The sequence below is a fragment of the Dermacentor variabilis genome, chromosome 6 (genome assembly GCF_050947875.1).
Source record: "Dermacentor variabilis isolate Ectoservices chromosome 6, ASM5094787v1, whole genome shotgun sequence".
Lineage (NCBI taxonomy): Eukaryota > Metazoa > Arthropoda > Arachnida > Ixodida > Ixodidae > Dermacentor > Dermacentor variabilis.
Genome location: NC_134573.1, coordinates 17,146,559 through 17,165,455, shown reverse-complemented (window position 1 = coordinate 17,165,455; position 18,897 = coordinate 17,146,559). Strand labels below are relative to the sequence as shown.

General features: G+C 44.9%; 1 protein-coding gene across 9 annotated transcripts in view; it reads right to left on the bottom strand.

The window, feature by feature from the left end:
- Positions 1 to 5,880: 5,880 nt before the first annotated feature.
- Cdk8 (cyclin-dependent kinase 8) overlaps positions 5,881 to 18,897 on the bottom strand; it is a 368,498-nt gene continuing 355,481 nt past the window's right edge. For all 9 annotated transcript variants that reach the window (XM_075694821.1, XM_075694827.1, XM_075694819.1 and 6 more), the window contains one exon: positions 5,881 to 6,664. In XM_075694821.1, the coding sequence (XP_075550936.1) occupies positions 6,548 to 6,664 (117 nt within the window). In that variant the 3' untranslated portion in view covers positions 5,881 to 6,547. The remainder of the gene's footprint in view (positions 6,665 to 18,897) is intronic.

The window sequence follows — 18,897 nt, the reverse complement described above, 5'->3', positions numbered from 1 at the left end:
GTCGCAACTGATTACGCCACCCAATACGCTATCACGCGTGCTCTTCCTACCAGTTGCGCCACTGACGTTGCGGACTTTCTCTTGCGTGACACTATCTTGCTTCATGGCGCCCAGCGACAGCTGCTTACTGACCGTGGTCGTAACTTCCTCTCGAAAGTTATCGCCGACTTTGTGAGTTCCTGCTCCACTCAACACAAGCTGACTACCTCATACCATCCTCAAACCAATGGCCTGACAGAGCGGTTAAACCGTACTCTTACCGATCTGCTGTCCAAGTTCGTTTCCAAGGTCCACCACGACTGGGACATTGCCCCTCCTTACGTCACATTTGCGTATAATTCTTCCTGGCACGACACCGCCGGATTTTCTCCATTTTATCTACTGTAAGGTCGCGAACCGACCTTGCCCCTAGACACGGCACTTCCTCCTGCTGCGATCTAAACAAGCGAGTACGCGCGCGATGCCATAGCCCTCGCCGACCATGCACGCCAGCTTGCCCGTACTCGACTGACGTCCTCGCAAACCACTATTCAGTACAACGCCTGCCACCGTGACGTAGTTTTCGCCTGGTGCGCTCGTGCTCCTGTGGTAGCCCTCTCGCCACGTCGGACTTTCAGAAAAGCTCCTTTCGCGATATACAGGGCCCTACCACGAGCTGCGCCAGGTGACCCCTGTGACGTACGAAATTGCTCCTGTGAGTTCAACCTCGTCCTCTACTCTGGCGTCTAGTGATGCCGCGCACGTCAGTAGGCTCAAGGCCTACTACACTGCTTCCGAGTCCAGCCTTTAGTCACTCCGGGACGGCGCTTTTGCCGCCGGGGTAGTGCTACGGAACAGTACTTGCAATGACGAAGAGGCGAGCAGTGTGAAGACGAAGATGACGATTAGAGGCTAGCGCGGGCTGTTGCCTCTTGGCCAAGTGCGGCGTGTTTTCATTGTAGATATACTTGCAGCTTTTCGTCTGCGTCTACCTACGTAACAATGTTATGCCCACATAATGGATGTATCTGGGTGGCACCTCTTCCGAATCTCTAAGGTGCGTTTCTGTAACAGCATACATGCCCCCCCCCCTTATTTTTTTCTCTATTTAATTGCTCACACGACGTACTCGCCATCAGGTAAGGGAGGACAGGGCGTCAGGAGGATATTTGTAGCCGCCTGTGGAGACAACCTTGCAAACTCAGCAAAGCATAAGCGGTGGAAAGCGCAAGTGGTTGCGTCGGCAGGACGCGGCCGATCCAACTGTACAACACCTGCGGAGCAGTCGATCAGTTTGGGCAGAGTGTTTCGAAAGGAAGTCGAGGCCGAGAATTAGGTCGTGCGGACAGTGCTCAAGGACAGTGCTTTTCCTAGTCGTCCCAAACACCTTCGACTGGCCGTGCTCCAGCAACTCCACGACGCTCCTACTGCTGGACAACTGGGCATCACTCGTACATACGACCGCCTGTGGCGCCGCTTTTTCGGGCCCGGCATTTATCGCTTTGTGCGAAGGTATGTCGCTTCGTGCGACCTGTGTCAGCACCGGAAGACGCCTGCTATGCCTCCCGCTGGTTTGCTTCAACCAATTGATATGCCTACAGAGCCCTTCTTCCGTGTGGGCCTCGACCTCTTTGGTCCCTTTCCAATTTCCATCAAAGGAAACAAATGGATTGCTGTAGCACTCGATTATGCCACGAGATATGCCATCACACGAGCGCTGCCAATCGGCTGCGCTACCAGATGTCGCCGACTTCTTAATATACGACGTCATCCTGCACCAGGGCGCCCCTCACCAGTTGCTGACGGATCGCGGCCGCTACTTTCTCTCGAAGGTCGTCAATGATCTGCTCCGCTCCTGTTCTACAGAACACCAGATTGCTACCGCGTACCACCCTCAGCGATTCAACCGCACACTAACTGGAATGCCGGCCCTGCACGTTTCCGACGGTCGCCGCGACTCGGACGTCACTTTGCCATGCATACACCACTTTCGCATACAACTCGTCCCGTCACAACACTGCCGGATTTTCAGCATTTTACCTTTTCTATGGCCGCGACCCCACTTTGCTTTTCGACACGTTGCTACCTTCCGCAGTACAATCACCCAGCACTGGTTACGCTCGCGATGCTATTGACTTAGCAGCCCAGGCCCGAGATGTCGCCCGTCATCGCCTCAGTCTCGCAAGCTTCTGAATAGCGACGCTACGACCTTCGGCACTGAGACCACCCTTTTTCACCTGGTTCCCATGTCCTTCTCTGGACGCCTTCACATTACGTCGGCTTGTCGGAAAAACTACTTTCCCGTTATTATGGTCCGTACCAGATCTTACGCCAACTGCCCGACGTTACATACGAGATCGCCCCAGTCGGTCAGGCTTCAGTGCCTCCCAACGTCGCCAGTGATGTTATTCACGTTGCCAGGCTCAAGCCCTATGTTCCCCCAATTAAGTGAGGCTCTATAACTTGCAGCGGGACATAGCTAAGCCCGCCGGGAGGGTGATGTTATGGCGAAGGGAAAGAAGAAGTTAACTTGGACTAGAGGAAGACAAAGTCTGGCAGTTGCCTGAACGCCATATACACCATTTGTAAATATACATTATTTTACACTCGTGGGCCTGCTTTCTTCCTGCAACAATATTGCTTTTCATGAGAAACACACCATGCCACCCAGCCGATACGGCCAGCCTGAGGAACATAAAGGTTGTTTTTTTCCCCCCAACTTCACAAGCCAGCTGCAGCCGCTGGATGCCGGCATCATTAAGTGCGTCAAGCAAGGGTACCGGAAGCGTTTAGTGCAGCATCGGCTGGCGGCTATGGAGCGCAGCGAGTCGGAAAAAAATATGACTGTGCTCGACACCATGCATTTTACTGCCAGTTCGTGGAATGCTGTGTTGCAAAGCACAATCGGTAACTCATTCAAGCACTGTGGCTTTAAGCGAGAGGCTGCCTCCTCTGCTGGGGACGCAACAACCTCGATGCCGCTCGAGGCCGATGCGGGCTATGCCGACGGCGATTTCGAGGGTTTAAACCTCACCACAACCTTCGCCGAGCACGTGGAGGCCGACGACAATGTTGCGATCTGCAGCGAGGTGTCGCTGGATGACGCCATCGAGGAGGCTTTGCCTAGTGCCGACACCATTGCGACATTGGATGAGGACAACAACGACGCCACAGATGCCGTGCCTGTGCCTGCCACGTTCGCCAAGGTGCTACGGCACATAGACGGCATCCGGAACTTCATCTGTTCATGGGACGCCGCAAAGGACCTCCTTTTGGACGTTGCCCAACTCGAGCGAAAGCTCTTGGTTAACAGACCAAACAAGGTCCAAAAGAAACTTACCAACTTCTTTTGAAGTTCCCGCCGGCTGGCGGGAATCACGGCAGTGGGCGGTGGAGTGCCGTAAAGGTTGGTACCTGTACTGCAGCATTAAAATTCTTATCGCATTTACTTTTTTGGTAATTTGGGTTTACAAGCCCTGCAGAGTATGTTAGTAGTTTACACCTAATTTTATTAAATGTAAACATTAATAAATGTAAATAAATTAAATTCTTTCAATGTTCATGAAGTCGACGCTGATTGGATGGACAGATGGCGTTTTTCTGCAGAAATCAGGCATTTGTATTGGCTCAAAGGTTGCCCCTATTCTTAGTAATATTTACCTGAGTAAGGTTGACAACTGCTTAGAGAAAGCCTTAGGTGATAGCGTTATCAAGATATTTCGTTACGTTGACGATTACCTGATGTTCTGCAATAGGGAAGAATTCGATTCCGCTGCTACCTCAGTAAGTGAGCAATTTAAGCTTTACGGGGGAGGATTAAAGTTTACCAAGGAATTTCCTCAGCGACGCGTAATTCAGTTTCTTGACATTTCCTTGATCTTCGAACAAAATCATGTTTGTTGGCAGTACTCCCCAAGATCTTCGAAGCCGTTGCTAAACTTTCAATCCAAGCATTTTAAATTAGTAAAAAACGGAATTGCCATGTCGTGCCTTAAGTCTTTCCTCACCAGATCCTGCATCCACAAAATGAGCGCCAGTTTTAATGCACAGGTCCGGCACCTATTAGAAGCAGGTTATCCTAGTGTGGCGGTGGCCACTGTGGCTGAGCACCTAAAGAAGTCGGTTTCGAGAGGGATGGACGTGGTTACAGAAAGCAGTAATAGCAAAAAAAGAATAGTGGCTATTCTGTATATTCATTCAGTGTCGCACAGGCTTAAAAAAGTTGCAAGTAGATATGATGTTAATGTTGCTTTCACTGCTCCCAATAAGCTAGGTAAGATATGCGCTGCCGTACAGAATAAAAAGGAGCGGGTAAAAGCAAAAAAACGAACAGATATTTGTCCAGTGAAGCACAATAAGAACAACAGTTTTACTGACTGTCGTATGGGTGTGGTGTATAAAATTCCCCTTAGCTGTGGCCAGTTCCACGTAGGGCAAACGGGACGGTGTATCAATCAGAGGCTAATGGAACATAAATGGTCGTTAACCGGTGGATCGCCTTCTAATCTTTCGCTACATTGCCGAGATTGTAACTGCACGCCAGAGTTAGATGAACGCGCGATATTGTACAGGCATAAGAATGAAGATACGCGTCTTATGGTAGAGGCATGGCATATCTATAATGGTGGAAGTGCGTGCGTGAGTCAGCCTTCGATTACTTTTACATAGGGAAGAGATCAAGTGCCTTAACAGTTATCTCTCACGTAGACCGGCACGTGTACCCGACTGACACGTGGTGTTACCATTTCTGAGCATGCGCAGATGAGTTTTTGTGTCTTCTTTCTTTTTTTCGCCTCAGTGTTCCCTTCAGGTGATAGTCGGCGTTCGTGTTGTCCACTTCTCTACTCGTGTCCTGTCTGCCTTTCTTGTTTTGCATAATGTTTACATTTAAGTTTTTTCCTAAATCCATCGCGTGAAATAAGTAGTATTTTTTATAGGCATAATTTATATTCGGATTTTTACGACGCTTTTCCGTGGTCCCAAGAATGTCGTATAATCGGAGTTCCACTGTATTTACTATTGTTTCGCACCATCTCTACACTGCCAAGAAAAAATGTGCACATAACAGTAGAATCTCGGTAAACAGAAATCACTTAAACGGAATTGCCACTTTAACAGAACAGCCTTATGATAGGCTGATTTTGTATCAAGGCAATGAAGAAAGAAAACTGGTTTGACGGAACCACATTCTTTCCCACACTGAGTAAATGGTACTCAACATATTACCAAAAAACAAAACTGAGCGGCCAATCTCAGGGGCCTCGCGACAGCCATCCCCGCTGGTGCTTCTCCCGTATTACTCTCGTGCCTTTCCTTTCCAGGTTCTTGTCAAGGCAGCCGTTGTTGGTTCCATCATTCATGTCGCTCTACTGTGGTCGTAGCTGGCTGTGGTTTCCTTGCGCCGGCAACGCTGGTGAGCTGCGAGTTTTCCTTAGCATTTCCGATGGCGGCATAGAAATTTCTGCACAATACACTGACACTGGAGATGAAGATCAATGTTATCAATAACTTCGAGAGTGGTTGCTTTACAAAAAATGCATACTTTTTAAAATAATTACTTTTTTTTAAATTACGTATTGTGCTGCTATCTCTTTAGTCAGTGGCTGTGTAGAAGTAGAAAGCTTGCAAAAAAGCAGCTTTGTAATCATATCTGCTACACCTGTTATCTGCTGTTAGCAATAAAGTACCTGCCTTTCCTAAAATGCATCTTGTGCATCTTAAGCTAAGCTCAGTCATTTGGTAAATGAAACTCCTGATAAACAGAGCCCATTTCCCTGGTCCCTTGAGGTTCCATTTAAAGAGTCCACTGTGTGAAAAAATATAGGGCTCAAAGTGTCACTATATGGCTTTACTTCCAAGCAGATAGTTGCAAGTTATTTTTGTGAGCAAGATGACACTAACTTCATCGACATTTCATTCTTTATTCTGTCTGTCCAATAATTCGACCAACAAACACATTCATGTCAGGTTTCAACTAATGAAATCCAACTGTATGCAGTACCATGTAAAAATGCCTCATGCAAAGCAAATTTTCCCAACATTTGCATGTAGTGAAATTCTAGCAACTAGGACACAACATATGTGAGTTGTGACATTCTACTTTCATCCTCTGGCAAATCTCACTGCAGCTGGGATGGCCCTGATCACAATTTCTGGTGTTTACACAATGAGAGCATGATAAACTTCCTGCAGTCTACACATCCTCCTTATTAAGACTTCGTTGGAACTCCAGAGAGTGCTTGGTAGTCTGGCATTTGACAAGCTCAGAAACCAAAATTCGATTCCATGAATTAATCCACGCAGCAATCACTCTGCTGCAGATGGACACATACTACATGTTGCAGTGTGGTAGACTGTAACAATGAGTTGCAGAGAAGTGATCACAATGAGGCTGTCAATTTCCATGCACTTCATTCACATTGGACAAAAATGTCTAGAGCACATCTGGACAACAGACAAAAAAAGGGGGACCCATCAGCTCAAAGAAACAATTAGAATAAACCTAGCAGAGTCTCTCTCAAGAGGTCCATCATCGCACCACCCCAGGCAGCACAGTGCTTTGGTGTTGTCAGAACCGCTGAGAGAAGGTGGGCGCGCCGGATGGCTGGGTGGTACCGCTCGTTGAGGTGAATGCCAACACTGGTGGCTGGGTTGGTGGCACACCGGAGCTTAGGCTACTGTGAGTCTACGTTAACAAAGAGATGAGAGATCACAGTAAGTGCCATGACTACAGCAATGTTATGGGGAAAGAAAATTATGCTAACAAAATCCTACACTCCCAAGCAGCCACACATATAACAGCTAACTCTGTACAAGTCATATGTGGGCACTTTGATAAGACAACTGTTATGACAGCCAAGAATTCAGATATCAACTTCAATTCCCCCTGTAGCAGCTTTCCTTGCTCACCCACTTGCACCGAGCAGTAAATTCATGTGTTTTTCTTGTTGCACAGCTAGAGCACACGAAAAAGGCTCTGCGATGCATAAAATTCTCCCTATACCAACCTGCAGCAAAACATACCTCCCATGCAGACATTTCAGGCAAGAACCTTGTCTAGTAAGAACACTCAGTATCAAAAATGTCTCAAAAATTAAGGTCACTAGGTATAAGCATGCACAGTGCAGAAATGTGCTATGTAAATGGCAATGTCCAAGAAGTGCCTCTTCCACTTTTTTGCCAGCAGCAAGCCACGAAGTCACATGTTGCATAAGATGAAGCAACTGTAAAAAAATAACTGGAGCTATGCATAAAAGTGCCTAAATGACAGATTCACCTCACAGTGACACATAGGAGGTAGTGATACAAATAAACTTAGGAGGTAGGCTCAAAGCACGCAAAAGTCAATTGTTGCATGACAGTCCTGCAAGCCACACATAACATAACACATAACAGCCATGCCTTTCTAATCCCGAAAGTATGAAATGAAAGCAAAATGCGACAGCACAATTTGGTACTCAATATACTACAAAGAACAACACCATGATAGTTGCTTAATTATGCAAAAGAAAAATTACTGTAAGTCTTAAATTTGTTGTTTGTGCAACACAAGTGACTGGCAACCACTGGCCCTGACTGCTTCTAGCAGTTCGGCCAAGGCCTCAAATCCATATATCATTATTAATGGGTGCAATTGCATTTCTAGATCAGTGTTACTTATCCTAGGCGTCAACTGCACGATGATGCCGCTTCCTTCTTGTGGCGAAGTTTAGGGCAGCTGTTGATATTGACACTTTGAAAGAGCATCAACAACAGAATTAAAAAGAAGACAGAGAGGAACAGAAGGATGCTGAGCTGTACCACTGTTTTCTTTCATCCCACCATTTGCACCACTTCAAGATGACACACCTCAGTTCACGTGCCTTCTACGTCAATATGGTTATGTGGAATACATTTATATACATGTACATTTATGTAGATGCACAAAAGTGGTGATAGCAATAGCACAACTGCCCACTGCAGGATGAAGGAGCTTCCCAGTGACTTTTAGTTACTCATCCTGTGTGCTGCATCAGCCAGCTTTGTCCTAACTCTGCAATTTTCTAATCCCATCACTCTAGCTGCGGTATCAGCTACTGCCCATTTTCCTTCCCTTCGCACTCATTCTGCTACTCTTAATGGATTCCGAGTACCACTCGATGAACTTGCCAGTGGCTCTACTTCTCCTCAACAAAATGCCCTCAACTAAAATACACCTTTGCTTCCTCAGAAATACTGCTTTGCCAAGCTTGTAGTTCCAAATCTACTGAACCACAGCCCCACAGCCTGCCAACTTTTTCACATTGGACAAATAGTGACACCAGCAATTTCCTTGTGAATGTGGACACAGGGTACACTACCGGATGCAGATGCCAAGTTTCCTCAGTGTTGGAAGACCTCTTTATGGAGGTGAATGAGGGACCAGCAATGCCAAGTGTAAGTCCTGTGGCCATTCTCTGTGTATCACACCCCCTTAAAAATGTGGCTGGTAGTGGTTGGTCACTTTATGTTTTTGGTCATGCACAGACTTTCTGATGAACAAAATATGATCGCCAGAGCTAAAGAGGAAAACATCTGCAGCAACAAGAAAGCTACAAAGCTTATTGAAAGCAAAATTAGTGTCATATATAGGGTACAAAGAAAATGGGAAAGTATATCATCAGCCTATTTTTATGTTCACTGCAGGATGAAGGCCCCGCCTTGTGATTTCCAATTATCCCTATCCTGCACCAACTGACTCCAGGTTGCGCCTGCGAATTTCTTCATTTCATCACCCCACCTAGTCTTCTGCTATCCTCGACTGTGCTTCCCTTCTCTTGGCACCCATTCTGTAACTCATGGTCTGCCAGTTATCCATCCCACACATTACATGGCCTGCCCAACTCCATTTTTTTTCTCTTAATGTCAATTAGAATATCCCCCATCTCTGTTTGCTCTCTGATCCGCACCGCTCTCTTCCTGTCTCTAAATGTTTCGCCCAACGTTAAAGTATGTAACACAAGCAAATGAAGAAAACTAACAAAAGTGTACCATATGGCTTAACACAGCCTACGCAAAAATTTGGAGGATGCTTAAGCTTTGCGTTTAAGAGTGGAACGCAACAGCATTAAAAGATACCCGAATGCTTCTCATGCTTCCCGGCAACTGCAGCTTATGCAACAGTAAAGTTTCCCAGGAAATGCTGGCAGCGAATGCTGAGCACGAAGGCGAGCTTTCTGGTAGAAACGCGGCCTCTTGCATGGACAGCAATGCAGCAGAGGCGAGCACCATCTGGTATTGCAAGGAACCGGGTACGCCGCTTTATGGCCTTTGAGATTTGCGCACGCAAATCTGGGAGGCCATGGCCACTATGAATTGTAGAAATGTTGGAAAAGTGGTTTGTGTTTTTATTTTGTTTTTTTAGGTTTAGCATAACAGAATTACGCTTTCTCATATATTCAAATAACAATCCGACCCTATCTGTCTGTAGGTTGTAAGCCGTACCCTATAATTTTTCTACGTATTTTACCTTGAGAAATTCAATTAGTTCAATAACTTCCTTGCTCTACATGGAGGGCCTGCATGGTTTGAAATTGTTTTTACCAAAACGACATCGAACGCTGGACGCTGACACAGGATTTTCTCCGACACGGGGTCCTTAACGCTGTTTCATTAAACACTCTTTTTTTCCCCCAGCACTATTGAAGCCATGTTCACACAGTGGTGGTACCCCAAGATTTCTACGCACCCATAATTCCTCTATGTGTGGCGGTAACTGCATGCTTTCTTCAAATTGACAACCGCACTCATGGTAGTTGTCCCTAGGAGCCCTTGCACCAATTTGTGCACATAATCATGTTCATAATCAGAGACAAAGAATTCAAAAATTACAGGCCCATTAGCTTACTCCAAGTATTAAATAAAATATTAACCAAAATAATCTCCAACAGATAAAGGGCAACACTGGCCTATAGTCAACTAAGGGAACAGGCTGGCTTCAGGAAGGGATGCTCTACAATGGATCACATCCATGTCACTAATCAGGTAATCGAAAAATCCGCAGAGTACCAACGCTGAGCCTCTCTATATGGCTTTCACAGATTATGAAAAGGCATTTGATTCAGTACAGATACCAGCAGTCATAGAGGCATTACGTGATCAAGGAGTACAGAACGCTTACGTGAATACCTTGGAAAATATCTACAGAGGTTCTAGAGTTACCTTAATTCTACACCAGAAAAGCAGGACGATACCTATAAAGAAAGGGGTCAGGCAGGGAGACACAATCACTCCAATGCTATTCACTGCGTGCTTGGAAGAACTATTCAAGCTATTAAACTGGAAAGGCTTAGGAGTAAGGATCGACGGCGAATATCTGAGCAACCTTCGGTTTGCCAATGACATTGTTCTATTCAGCAACAATGCAGACGAGTTACAACAAATGATTGAGGACCTTAACAGAGAGAGTGTAAGAGTGGGGTTGAAGATTAATATGCAGAAAACAAAAATAATGATGAATAGATTGGCAAGGAAACAAGAGTTCAGGATCGCCAGTCAGCCTCTAGAGTCTGTGAAGGAGTATGTTTACCTAGTCAACTAATCACAGGGAACCCTGACCATGAGAAGGAAATTCATAGAAGAATAAAAATGGGTTGGATTGCATACGGCAGACATTGTGAGCTCCTGACTCAAAGCTACCATTATCATTGAAAAGGAAGGTGAGCAATCAGTGAATTTTACCGGTGCTGATAGGGCAAAGACTTAGAGATTGACAAAGAAGCTTGGGACCAAGTTAAGCACAGTGCAAACAGTGATGAAATGAAGAATGCTAGGCTTGGATCAGAGAGCAAATGGGTATAGCCAATATTCTAAATGACATTAAGAGGAAAAAAAATGGAGCTGGGCAGGTCATGTAATTCGCAGGTTGGATAATTATTGGACCATTAGGGTTACAGAATGGGTACCAAGAGAAGGTATAGGTGGAGCAATGAGATTAGGAAATTTGTGGGGGGTAGTTGGAATCGGTTGGCGCAGGACAGGGGTAATTGGAGATCGCAGGGAGAGGCCTTCCTCCGGCAGTGGACATAAAATAGCCGCCGCCGCTGCTGCTGCTGCTGCCGCCGCCGCCGCCACCACCACCACCACCGCTGCTGCTGCTGCTGATGATGATGAATCATGCTCACAGAGCCTGTCTTCTTCTCATCACATGACACAATATGGCTGTCTGGCACACACCTTTGTGTGTCTGTGGCTTTCCTTGTGTACCTCACAGAGTTTACTACGGCACGAGAAAAAAAAAAAAAAGAAACGTCACTCCCCAGTGGTGTACCAACAGTTTCTCTAGAGGGGGGGGGGGGACAAACCACAAACGATTTGACCTCTCTCTCTCTCCACACACATTACTATTACAATAAGTGAGAGTCTGGAAATGCTTCTGTCGGTTATACTTACGTTTAACTGAAATAGACCTATTAATGAACCACACATGGTGAGCCACGGGGGCCTGAAAAATTATTTGAATTTGCATCTATTTCTTGCAACTATGTAAAATCCCAAGATGATACATGGACAAAAGGCAATGAGTACCTCAATGATGTCCTGGATCGCGCCCAGCAGCAGCAGTACCGTGCACATAGGCAGTGTGCATTTGTTACAAACAATTTTAAGCCTACATCATAAATGTATCACTAGTTTACGTAATAGTATTGTTGAGGTTAAACGCAACGAAGTACAATCAACATAAATTACTTGCAATATTCACAAGAAAAAAAGGCAGCAGATGTGTGCGACCTTGGGAGAATTACAACCCGATTTCCAGCGAAGCTTTTTCTTTCAAACAGCTGCAACAAAAGTTGCAGTTTCTTGTGACTGTATCGCATACTATAAAAAGCTGCCCATTTATATATGACTATTCCGTTTGAAACCTTGCCCACAAGTAATACTTCGGAGCACGTCTTGTAGGAAATTTTTAAAAAGCCAGTAATTCAACAACACACATCTTACTTTGCCATAACAGTTGCTACGGCGTCCTCCCTCCCTCCCTGCCCTCCCCTCCCCAACTCAGTTTTCGCTAGATTTGATATCGGTTGAATTCACAGTTCTCCCAGGGCAATAGCATAAATTCTCTGTTCGCAAAACATATTCATAAAACTTTGGATTGCTTGCATGCGTAATGTGCTGCAAATGCCATAATTCGTCCCCTGTCTTTGAAGTTTACCTTCGTATTGCCCACAGCGTGCCCTTTATTTTCGCCAATTATAAACAAAATGTCTTGTTTAGTTCACTAAGGACATCACTGAAACCCACTTGAAACATATTACGATGCCTGATATAGGGAAACAAAAACGACGGCTAAGTAATTATTTGCAACGCTTCTAACTGGACCAGGAATGCAAAAATTTTCTTGCACATTGCAGTTACCATGTCTCCCAACCGCTTTCCAACAAGTATAAACCTGTTGTGAAGAACAGCTATGTCGGGACACTGGGAAGCAGTTTATAGCAGCCATATCACACACCCTAACACTTGAATAAATTTTTTTTTTACAATGGCTGTGTATGATCTAAGCATACTTGCCTTCCCACAGAGAGTTTCTATAGCATACCATTGGTTTTCGCTAAATTTGGTCTTGGTTAGTTAGTTAAATGGGGTTTAATGGCGCAAAAGCGGCTAAGGCTATGCTGTGCCAAACACGAGGTGTTTTAAAATCCAGTTTATGAAGGAAAAGGCTGTGTTAATAATCTATATTTTATGCAAAAAGCCAGTGTCATCTATAAATTTACGGACGTCACATAATGGGACTAGCGGATCATCACCTAAAATTAGAGCAGGGTGTAAAGGTATGTGTAGTTGATATAATTTGTGCAAAAGTGCTCGTCTGTGTGTTTCAATATGCGTACATGTCAGAAGTATGTGCATAACTGTTAGTGCCTCTTGACATTTCTCGCATGTTGGTGTGTCTTCTTTCGTAAGTAAGTAATTGTGTGTGAGGTGTGTGCCCAATGCATAGCCAACATAACATTACTTCTATGAACCGCTCCTGATGATAACATGGCTTCCACTCGCCAACTATGGGTTTAGTGAAATGTAGCCTGTTGTCGACACAACGATCCCATTCGCGTCGCCATTTTGCCGTTAAGGCTTTTCTAATCGCACGGATGCTATTTTTGTATGGAAGTGTTGTGTTTGTTATCTCTTTGTACGCTGCCATCGATGCACATCTATTGGCTGCTTCGTTACCCGGTATCCCAACCTGACTTGGTACCCGGCAGAAGCGACCATGTTTAAAATGTCTCCTATCAGGGGTTCACACTCAGATTTCAGCTGTAGGGCCTTCAGTGTGCCTAAAGAGTCGGCGTATATGAGTGCATGTTTGTGTTTATCAGTGATCATCTTTTTAACAACAATCCATATAGCGTAAACTTCGGCCGCGAAAACAGAGGCGTGTTGTGGCAATCAAATACTCGTTTCCCAATTTCTCGTTACGGCCACCACACCGACGTGATCTTTTGTTGTAGAGCCATCAGTGTAATATTGCATGTTATTTTGATATTTGTCCTGAAGTGCACGGAATTCTTGTATAATGTGTTCGTGTGGGATGTCTCTTTTCTTTAGATGTGTTAACGTCCAATCACATAAGTGTGTGAAATCGTACCACAGGGCCAATCGTTGTGGTTTTTTGGCAACCTGGAGAACTTCGTGGTGAATGTCATAATCCAGACAGTATTGCTCATACCGCAGGAAAAGTGGCCTAATCATGTTCGGTTTATTTGTATAGTGTAAGCGTGAGTTGCATTGTGTGAGGATGTTGCAGCATATGTGTTGCGGTGATGACTAAATTCTGAGTACGTAAGAAAAAGTGAGTAATGCTCTGCGCTGCTGTAAGGAGGGTTCATTACATTCGACATATAAATTTTGAATAGGTGAAGTTTTGTAGGCACCACTTGCCAGTTGCAATCCAAGGTTATGTACTGGATCAAGTCGTTGGATGTAGGACTGTCTGGCTGAGCCGTAAACCACAAAGCCGTAGTCTAAAAGGCTACGCACAAGAGACCAGTAAACGCGTAAAAAGCACGTTCGGTCGGAACCCCAGTGCTTATGAGACAAAACTTTAAGCATATTTAGAGCTTTATTTGCTTTAATCTTTAATGCTTTTATGTGAGTTAGGAAGTTAAGTTTGGTGTCAAAGGTTACTCTTGTTTCACCGGCAGTATGGTGTCGTTCAATTTTATGACTGGATCGCTGCATAGCCCTCGTTTCTGAGAGAACAAAACAGTAACTGTTATCTGTGTGGAGAAATGGAAACCATTTTTGTTATCCCATTGTGTAAGTTTATTTATTGCCATTTGAAGCTGCCTTTCACAAGTTAGCAAATTTGAGGCGCAGCAAGCCACTTGGAGATCGTCTACGTAAACAGAGTGCATAAGAGACGACGGTATAATCTTATTAACTGAGTTTAGTTTTACTATAAAGAGTGTCGTGCTGAGAACACAGCTTTGTGGAACGCTATTTTCCTGCGTAAATATATGAGAATGTACTGTACCGAGACGTACCTGAAATGTTCTATTAGACATTATATCAGCTAGGCAATTCACCATTTTACCACGGATGCCAAGGTCAGTCAGGTCTCTTAAAATTCCATATCTCCATGTGGTATCATAGGCTTTTTCTAAATCGAATAAAACTGCAAGACAGTGTTGTTTGTGTAAAAATGCATATCGAATTTCATGTTCTAGACGGACAAGATGGTCAGTAGTTGAACAACCCTTTTTATATCCACACTGGTGGGGGTCTACGAGGTTTCTTGATACTAAAATAAATGAGTCTTATATTGATAATGCTTTCATATGATTTTGCCAAACAGCTTGTGAGGGCAATGGGTCTGTACCTGCTTGCGGATGTTGGGGATTTACCGGTTTTTAGAAATGGAACTACTATTGCTTTTTTCCACTCTTCGGGCATTATACCAGATTCCCAGATTATGTTGAAAAGTTTAAGGAGAGCATCTACAGATGCCTGAGATAGATGAGCCAGCATGGCGTAGTGAATACGGTCGTGACCTGGTGCTGGTGTTTTTCCCTACAGAAAGAACTGTTTATTTCTTGTGTGAGGGGGGGAATTGTACGGTTCATTTGACGCGCCAGTAGTGGGCAGCTTCTGTTTTTCAGCAGACTGTTTGTACTGTAAAAATTCCTTTGTATTATTCCCTGAACTGGGTACATCACGGAAATGTTCGCCAAGTATATCTGCCTGTTCTTGTATTGTTGTTTGTGTGTCTGGACTTGTAAGTAACGGTATTGTGCAAGATGAGTAATTTCCCCGAAACTTTCCAACCTGTTCCCACATGCGTTTAGACGTCTGAACTGTTTATGGAAGATACGTATTTCTTCTACAATGATTTTTCTGCCTGCTTTCTGATAAATCGTGCCTCGGCTTTGGCCTGTTTAAAGCATAAAAGGTTGGTATAGGTAGGGTGTCTTCGTAACATACCCCAGGCCCTATTTTGAAGCTTTTTGTTTCTGTGCACTCGGGAGTCCACCAGGGGAAATTTATTTTTTTTTTTTTGCGCACAAGGCTGGATGTTTGAGGCATTGACTTTTCTGTCGCTGAAATTAAAACCGCAGGGAACTTCTCATTAATTTCATTTATGCTGAGTTCATTTAAAAAGACTTCTTCAAGTTTTGCATGTTTCATAAAAAGTGGCCAGTCGGCAAGATGTGTTTTCCAGCGACGTGGCTTAGAGTTTATGGTAGGTAATGTGGATGATAGCTTGATAAATGCTGGCAAATGATCACTTCCATATGAAGTGCCGAGGACTTCCCACTTAAAATAGCTAAAGACGGACGGTGAGCAGAAAGCTAAATCTAGACAGCTAAATTTGCATGAGCTTGGCGAAAAATATGTTGGTGAACCCGAGTTTAAAGGACATATTGCTGTTAGACAAAATAAAATCTTCTATTACTTGCCCTCCTTGGTCTGTTCTATCACTTCCCCGGAGGCTACAATGGGCATTAAAATCTCCTACTAAAATAAAAGGCTCCGGCAACTGGTGTATAAGATTTTTCAGTTGTCTAGTGGTAAAATGAGTATGGGGTGGGATGTAAAGTGAACAGATGGTGATGGTTTTATATGAGAGAACGGTGACGGCGACAGCCTCGAGAGAAGTATTCACCTGAACGACTATGGCGACTCCTCCTGACAAATGGCTAGAGTGTTCGTGGTCCTTTCGGACAACGGTGAAACCTTTGAGAATGTTACTATTTTTTGGACCAAGATTCATTTCTTGAAGACACACTGCAACTGGCGAAAAAGTGTTGATAATGTCTTCAATGTCACCTATATTGTGTATAAGACCTCTGCAATTCCAGTGTACAATGAAAGCCATGGTTGTAAAATGAAAAATCTACTGATGTTTGCGAACTTAAAAATTAGAGGTGACATGCGATATGGGACAGTACACGCTTAATGGGCAGTAACCGGTTGCTTGTCCCTTTTTCTGTATAGTTATAAGGACCTTGTCCTTCTTAGAGCGCTCAGAAGAGCGCTGTTCTTTTGGTGTCAATGAAGCCGGGGTTTTGGTATCGACCTCCACAGCCTTCTCTGAGGTGCTGGATGATCGAGAGCCAGGCAGCGAGACACGCGCCTCGGGCCTTGGCGTTCTGTTTAGCCTGGGGACCTGCGGAACAGCTGTCTTCAGGGCCGTCTTGGATGATGGCGGAGTAGCAGTAGCTGCTGCCACCGAGGGGGCGGATGGAGTTGCTACAGGACCATAGACGGTGACCTCTGTAGACTCCTGAGACTGACGTGGTGCTGTCCCCTGCCGCGCCACATTGGCATAGCTTATTTGAGGTAAGAGCGAAAGCCTCTTCCTTGCTTCAAAAAATGAGATCTTCTCTTTTACTGTAAGAACAACCACTTCCTTCTCCTTCTTCCAACAGGGACAAGATCCTGAATATGCTGGATGATCCCCTTTGCAGTTTACACAGCGTGGGGGAGCGTTACAGTTTTCTGATGGGTGATCGTTGGCACTGCATTTCGCGCATGCTTCTTTGCCTCTACGTGATTGCGATGCGTGTCCGAACCTCTGGCACTTAAAACACCGCCTTGGGTTTGGTATGTATGGCCTGACATTTATCTTTAGGTATCCTGCATCGAGAGAGGTGGGGAGAATACTAGTACCAAATGTGAGGATCACATGTTTGGTGGGGAGTTCATTGTTTCTTCGGATTGTAATTCTTTGCACTTTGATCACATTTTGTTCTTGGAACCCCTCGAGGAGTTCCTCGTCACTCAAGCTAAAAAAATCTTCCTCAGAGATAACGCCCCTGCAAGTGTTAAAGGAGCGATGGGGAGAAATTGTCACTTTGATTTCACCAATACTGGCGAGTTCGGACAGCTTTTGCACTTGTTCTTTCTTCTTCAATTAACAGGTCTCCGCTGGTCATTTTCGAGGCTTTGTAGTCTTTTCCAATTTTTTCTATGAGGCATTTCGCCACCAAGAAAGCGGATATCTTACGCATACTCAGTGTTCCTTCACTATGCAAGATGTGGTAACGTGGAAAGTTGTCTAGATCGGTTCTGAGGGCAAATTGAAAAGGTGCATCGGTGCGGCCTCTGAAAAGAGGCCGATCTGGAAGTTACAGGAAAGCTTCTGCCATAACATGGTTTCGAAATTTGACGGCGGTGGTAGCCACCCACCACCGAGCCCAACAAGGGGACGCTGCAGGTTCTGAGCAACCTGCACACGCCAGCTATGCACCGCCACTATAACATAATGCATATAACCAAGACTGGATATACTACACACGGTTAACCCTTGCCGCCAGGAAATTCGGAAGTAAGAAGTGAGAAGAAGACAGGAAAGATGAAAAGGCTAGAGAAAAAGACGAAGATTGAAGAGGAGGACAGGAAAAGGCGACTGCCGATTTCCTCCAGGTGGGTCAGTCTGGAGGTGCCGTCCATGTGAAGCCGAGTCCAAAGAAGTGTGTTGCCTCCGCCGGGGCGGGGAGCCTTAAAGGTCCAAACACCTGGCATCGGCTCAGCCCCCAGGATCCCCCTTTCTCCAGACATGGCTAAGGCACGCACGGCTACACACAGGAGGGTCCAACCCTCGTGTGCTCGGGTACATGGTGTCGCAACACATCGAATGCCTGCTGACGCAGACGCCCCGCAGGGGCGTCTGCCACATGATGACCACATAGCTCACATGATGACCACATAACATTAAACAACGACTTGAAAGCTGTATGTAACTGGTGTGCCCACTGGCAGATGATCATCAATACTAAGAAATCTGCTTTTCTTTCAATCACCAGAAAAAAAACTAACTCGAGCTTTATGTATACCGTTAACGACATGCCACTAATACGAGTTCATGAACACAAGTACCTCGGATTAACGTTAACACATGACTTCAGATGGAATTCCCATATAAACAACGTTACAGCAACTGCAATGAAACGCCTTTTCTTTCTTGGAAGGCACCTATGACTAGCACCACCCGATACAAAACTTCTGGCTTACAAAACTTTCGTCAAGTCAGTCCTTGAGTACGCAAATGTTATCTGGTTCCCATACACTAAACAACTAATTAAAAACTAGAAGGTGTACAAAGGAAAGCTCTAAAGTATATATACAATAAACATAAATTAACAGACTCACCCACCGAACTACTTAACAAAGCCGGAATCCTAAGAGTACAAAACCGAGCTGTACTAGCCCATTCTAAACTTATGTACCAGCTCCTACACAACAAGGTTAATATTGATACCTCGAGATACATCTCCAGAAATGAAACGCAGCCAGCACGCCATAAACACACACAAACACTCAATGAGTATTCTTTTCATGCCGATTGCTTTAAGAATTCATTCTTTCCTTTAGCGATAAGAGAATGAAATAAACTGAGTGAATCCATTAGTAACAGTTCCTCATTAGATACATTTGCTAATTCACTGGAAA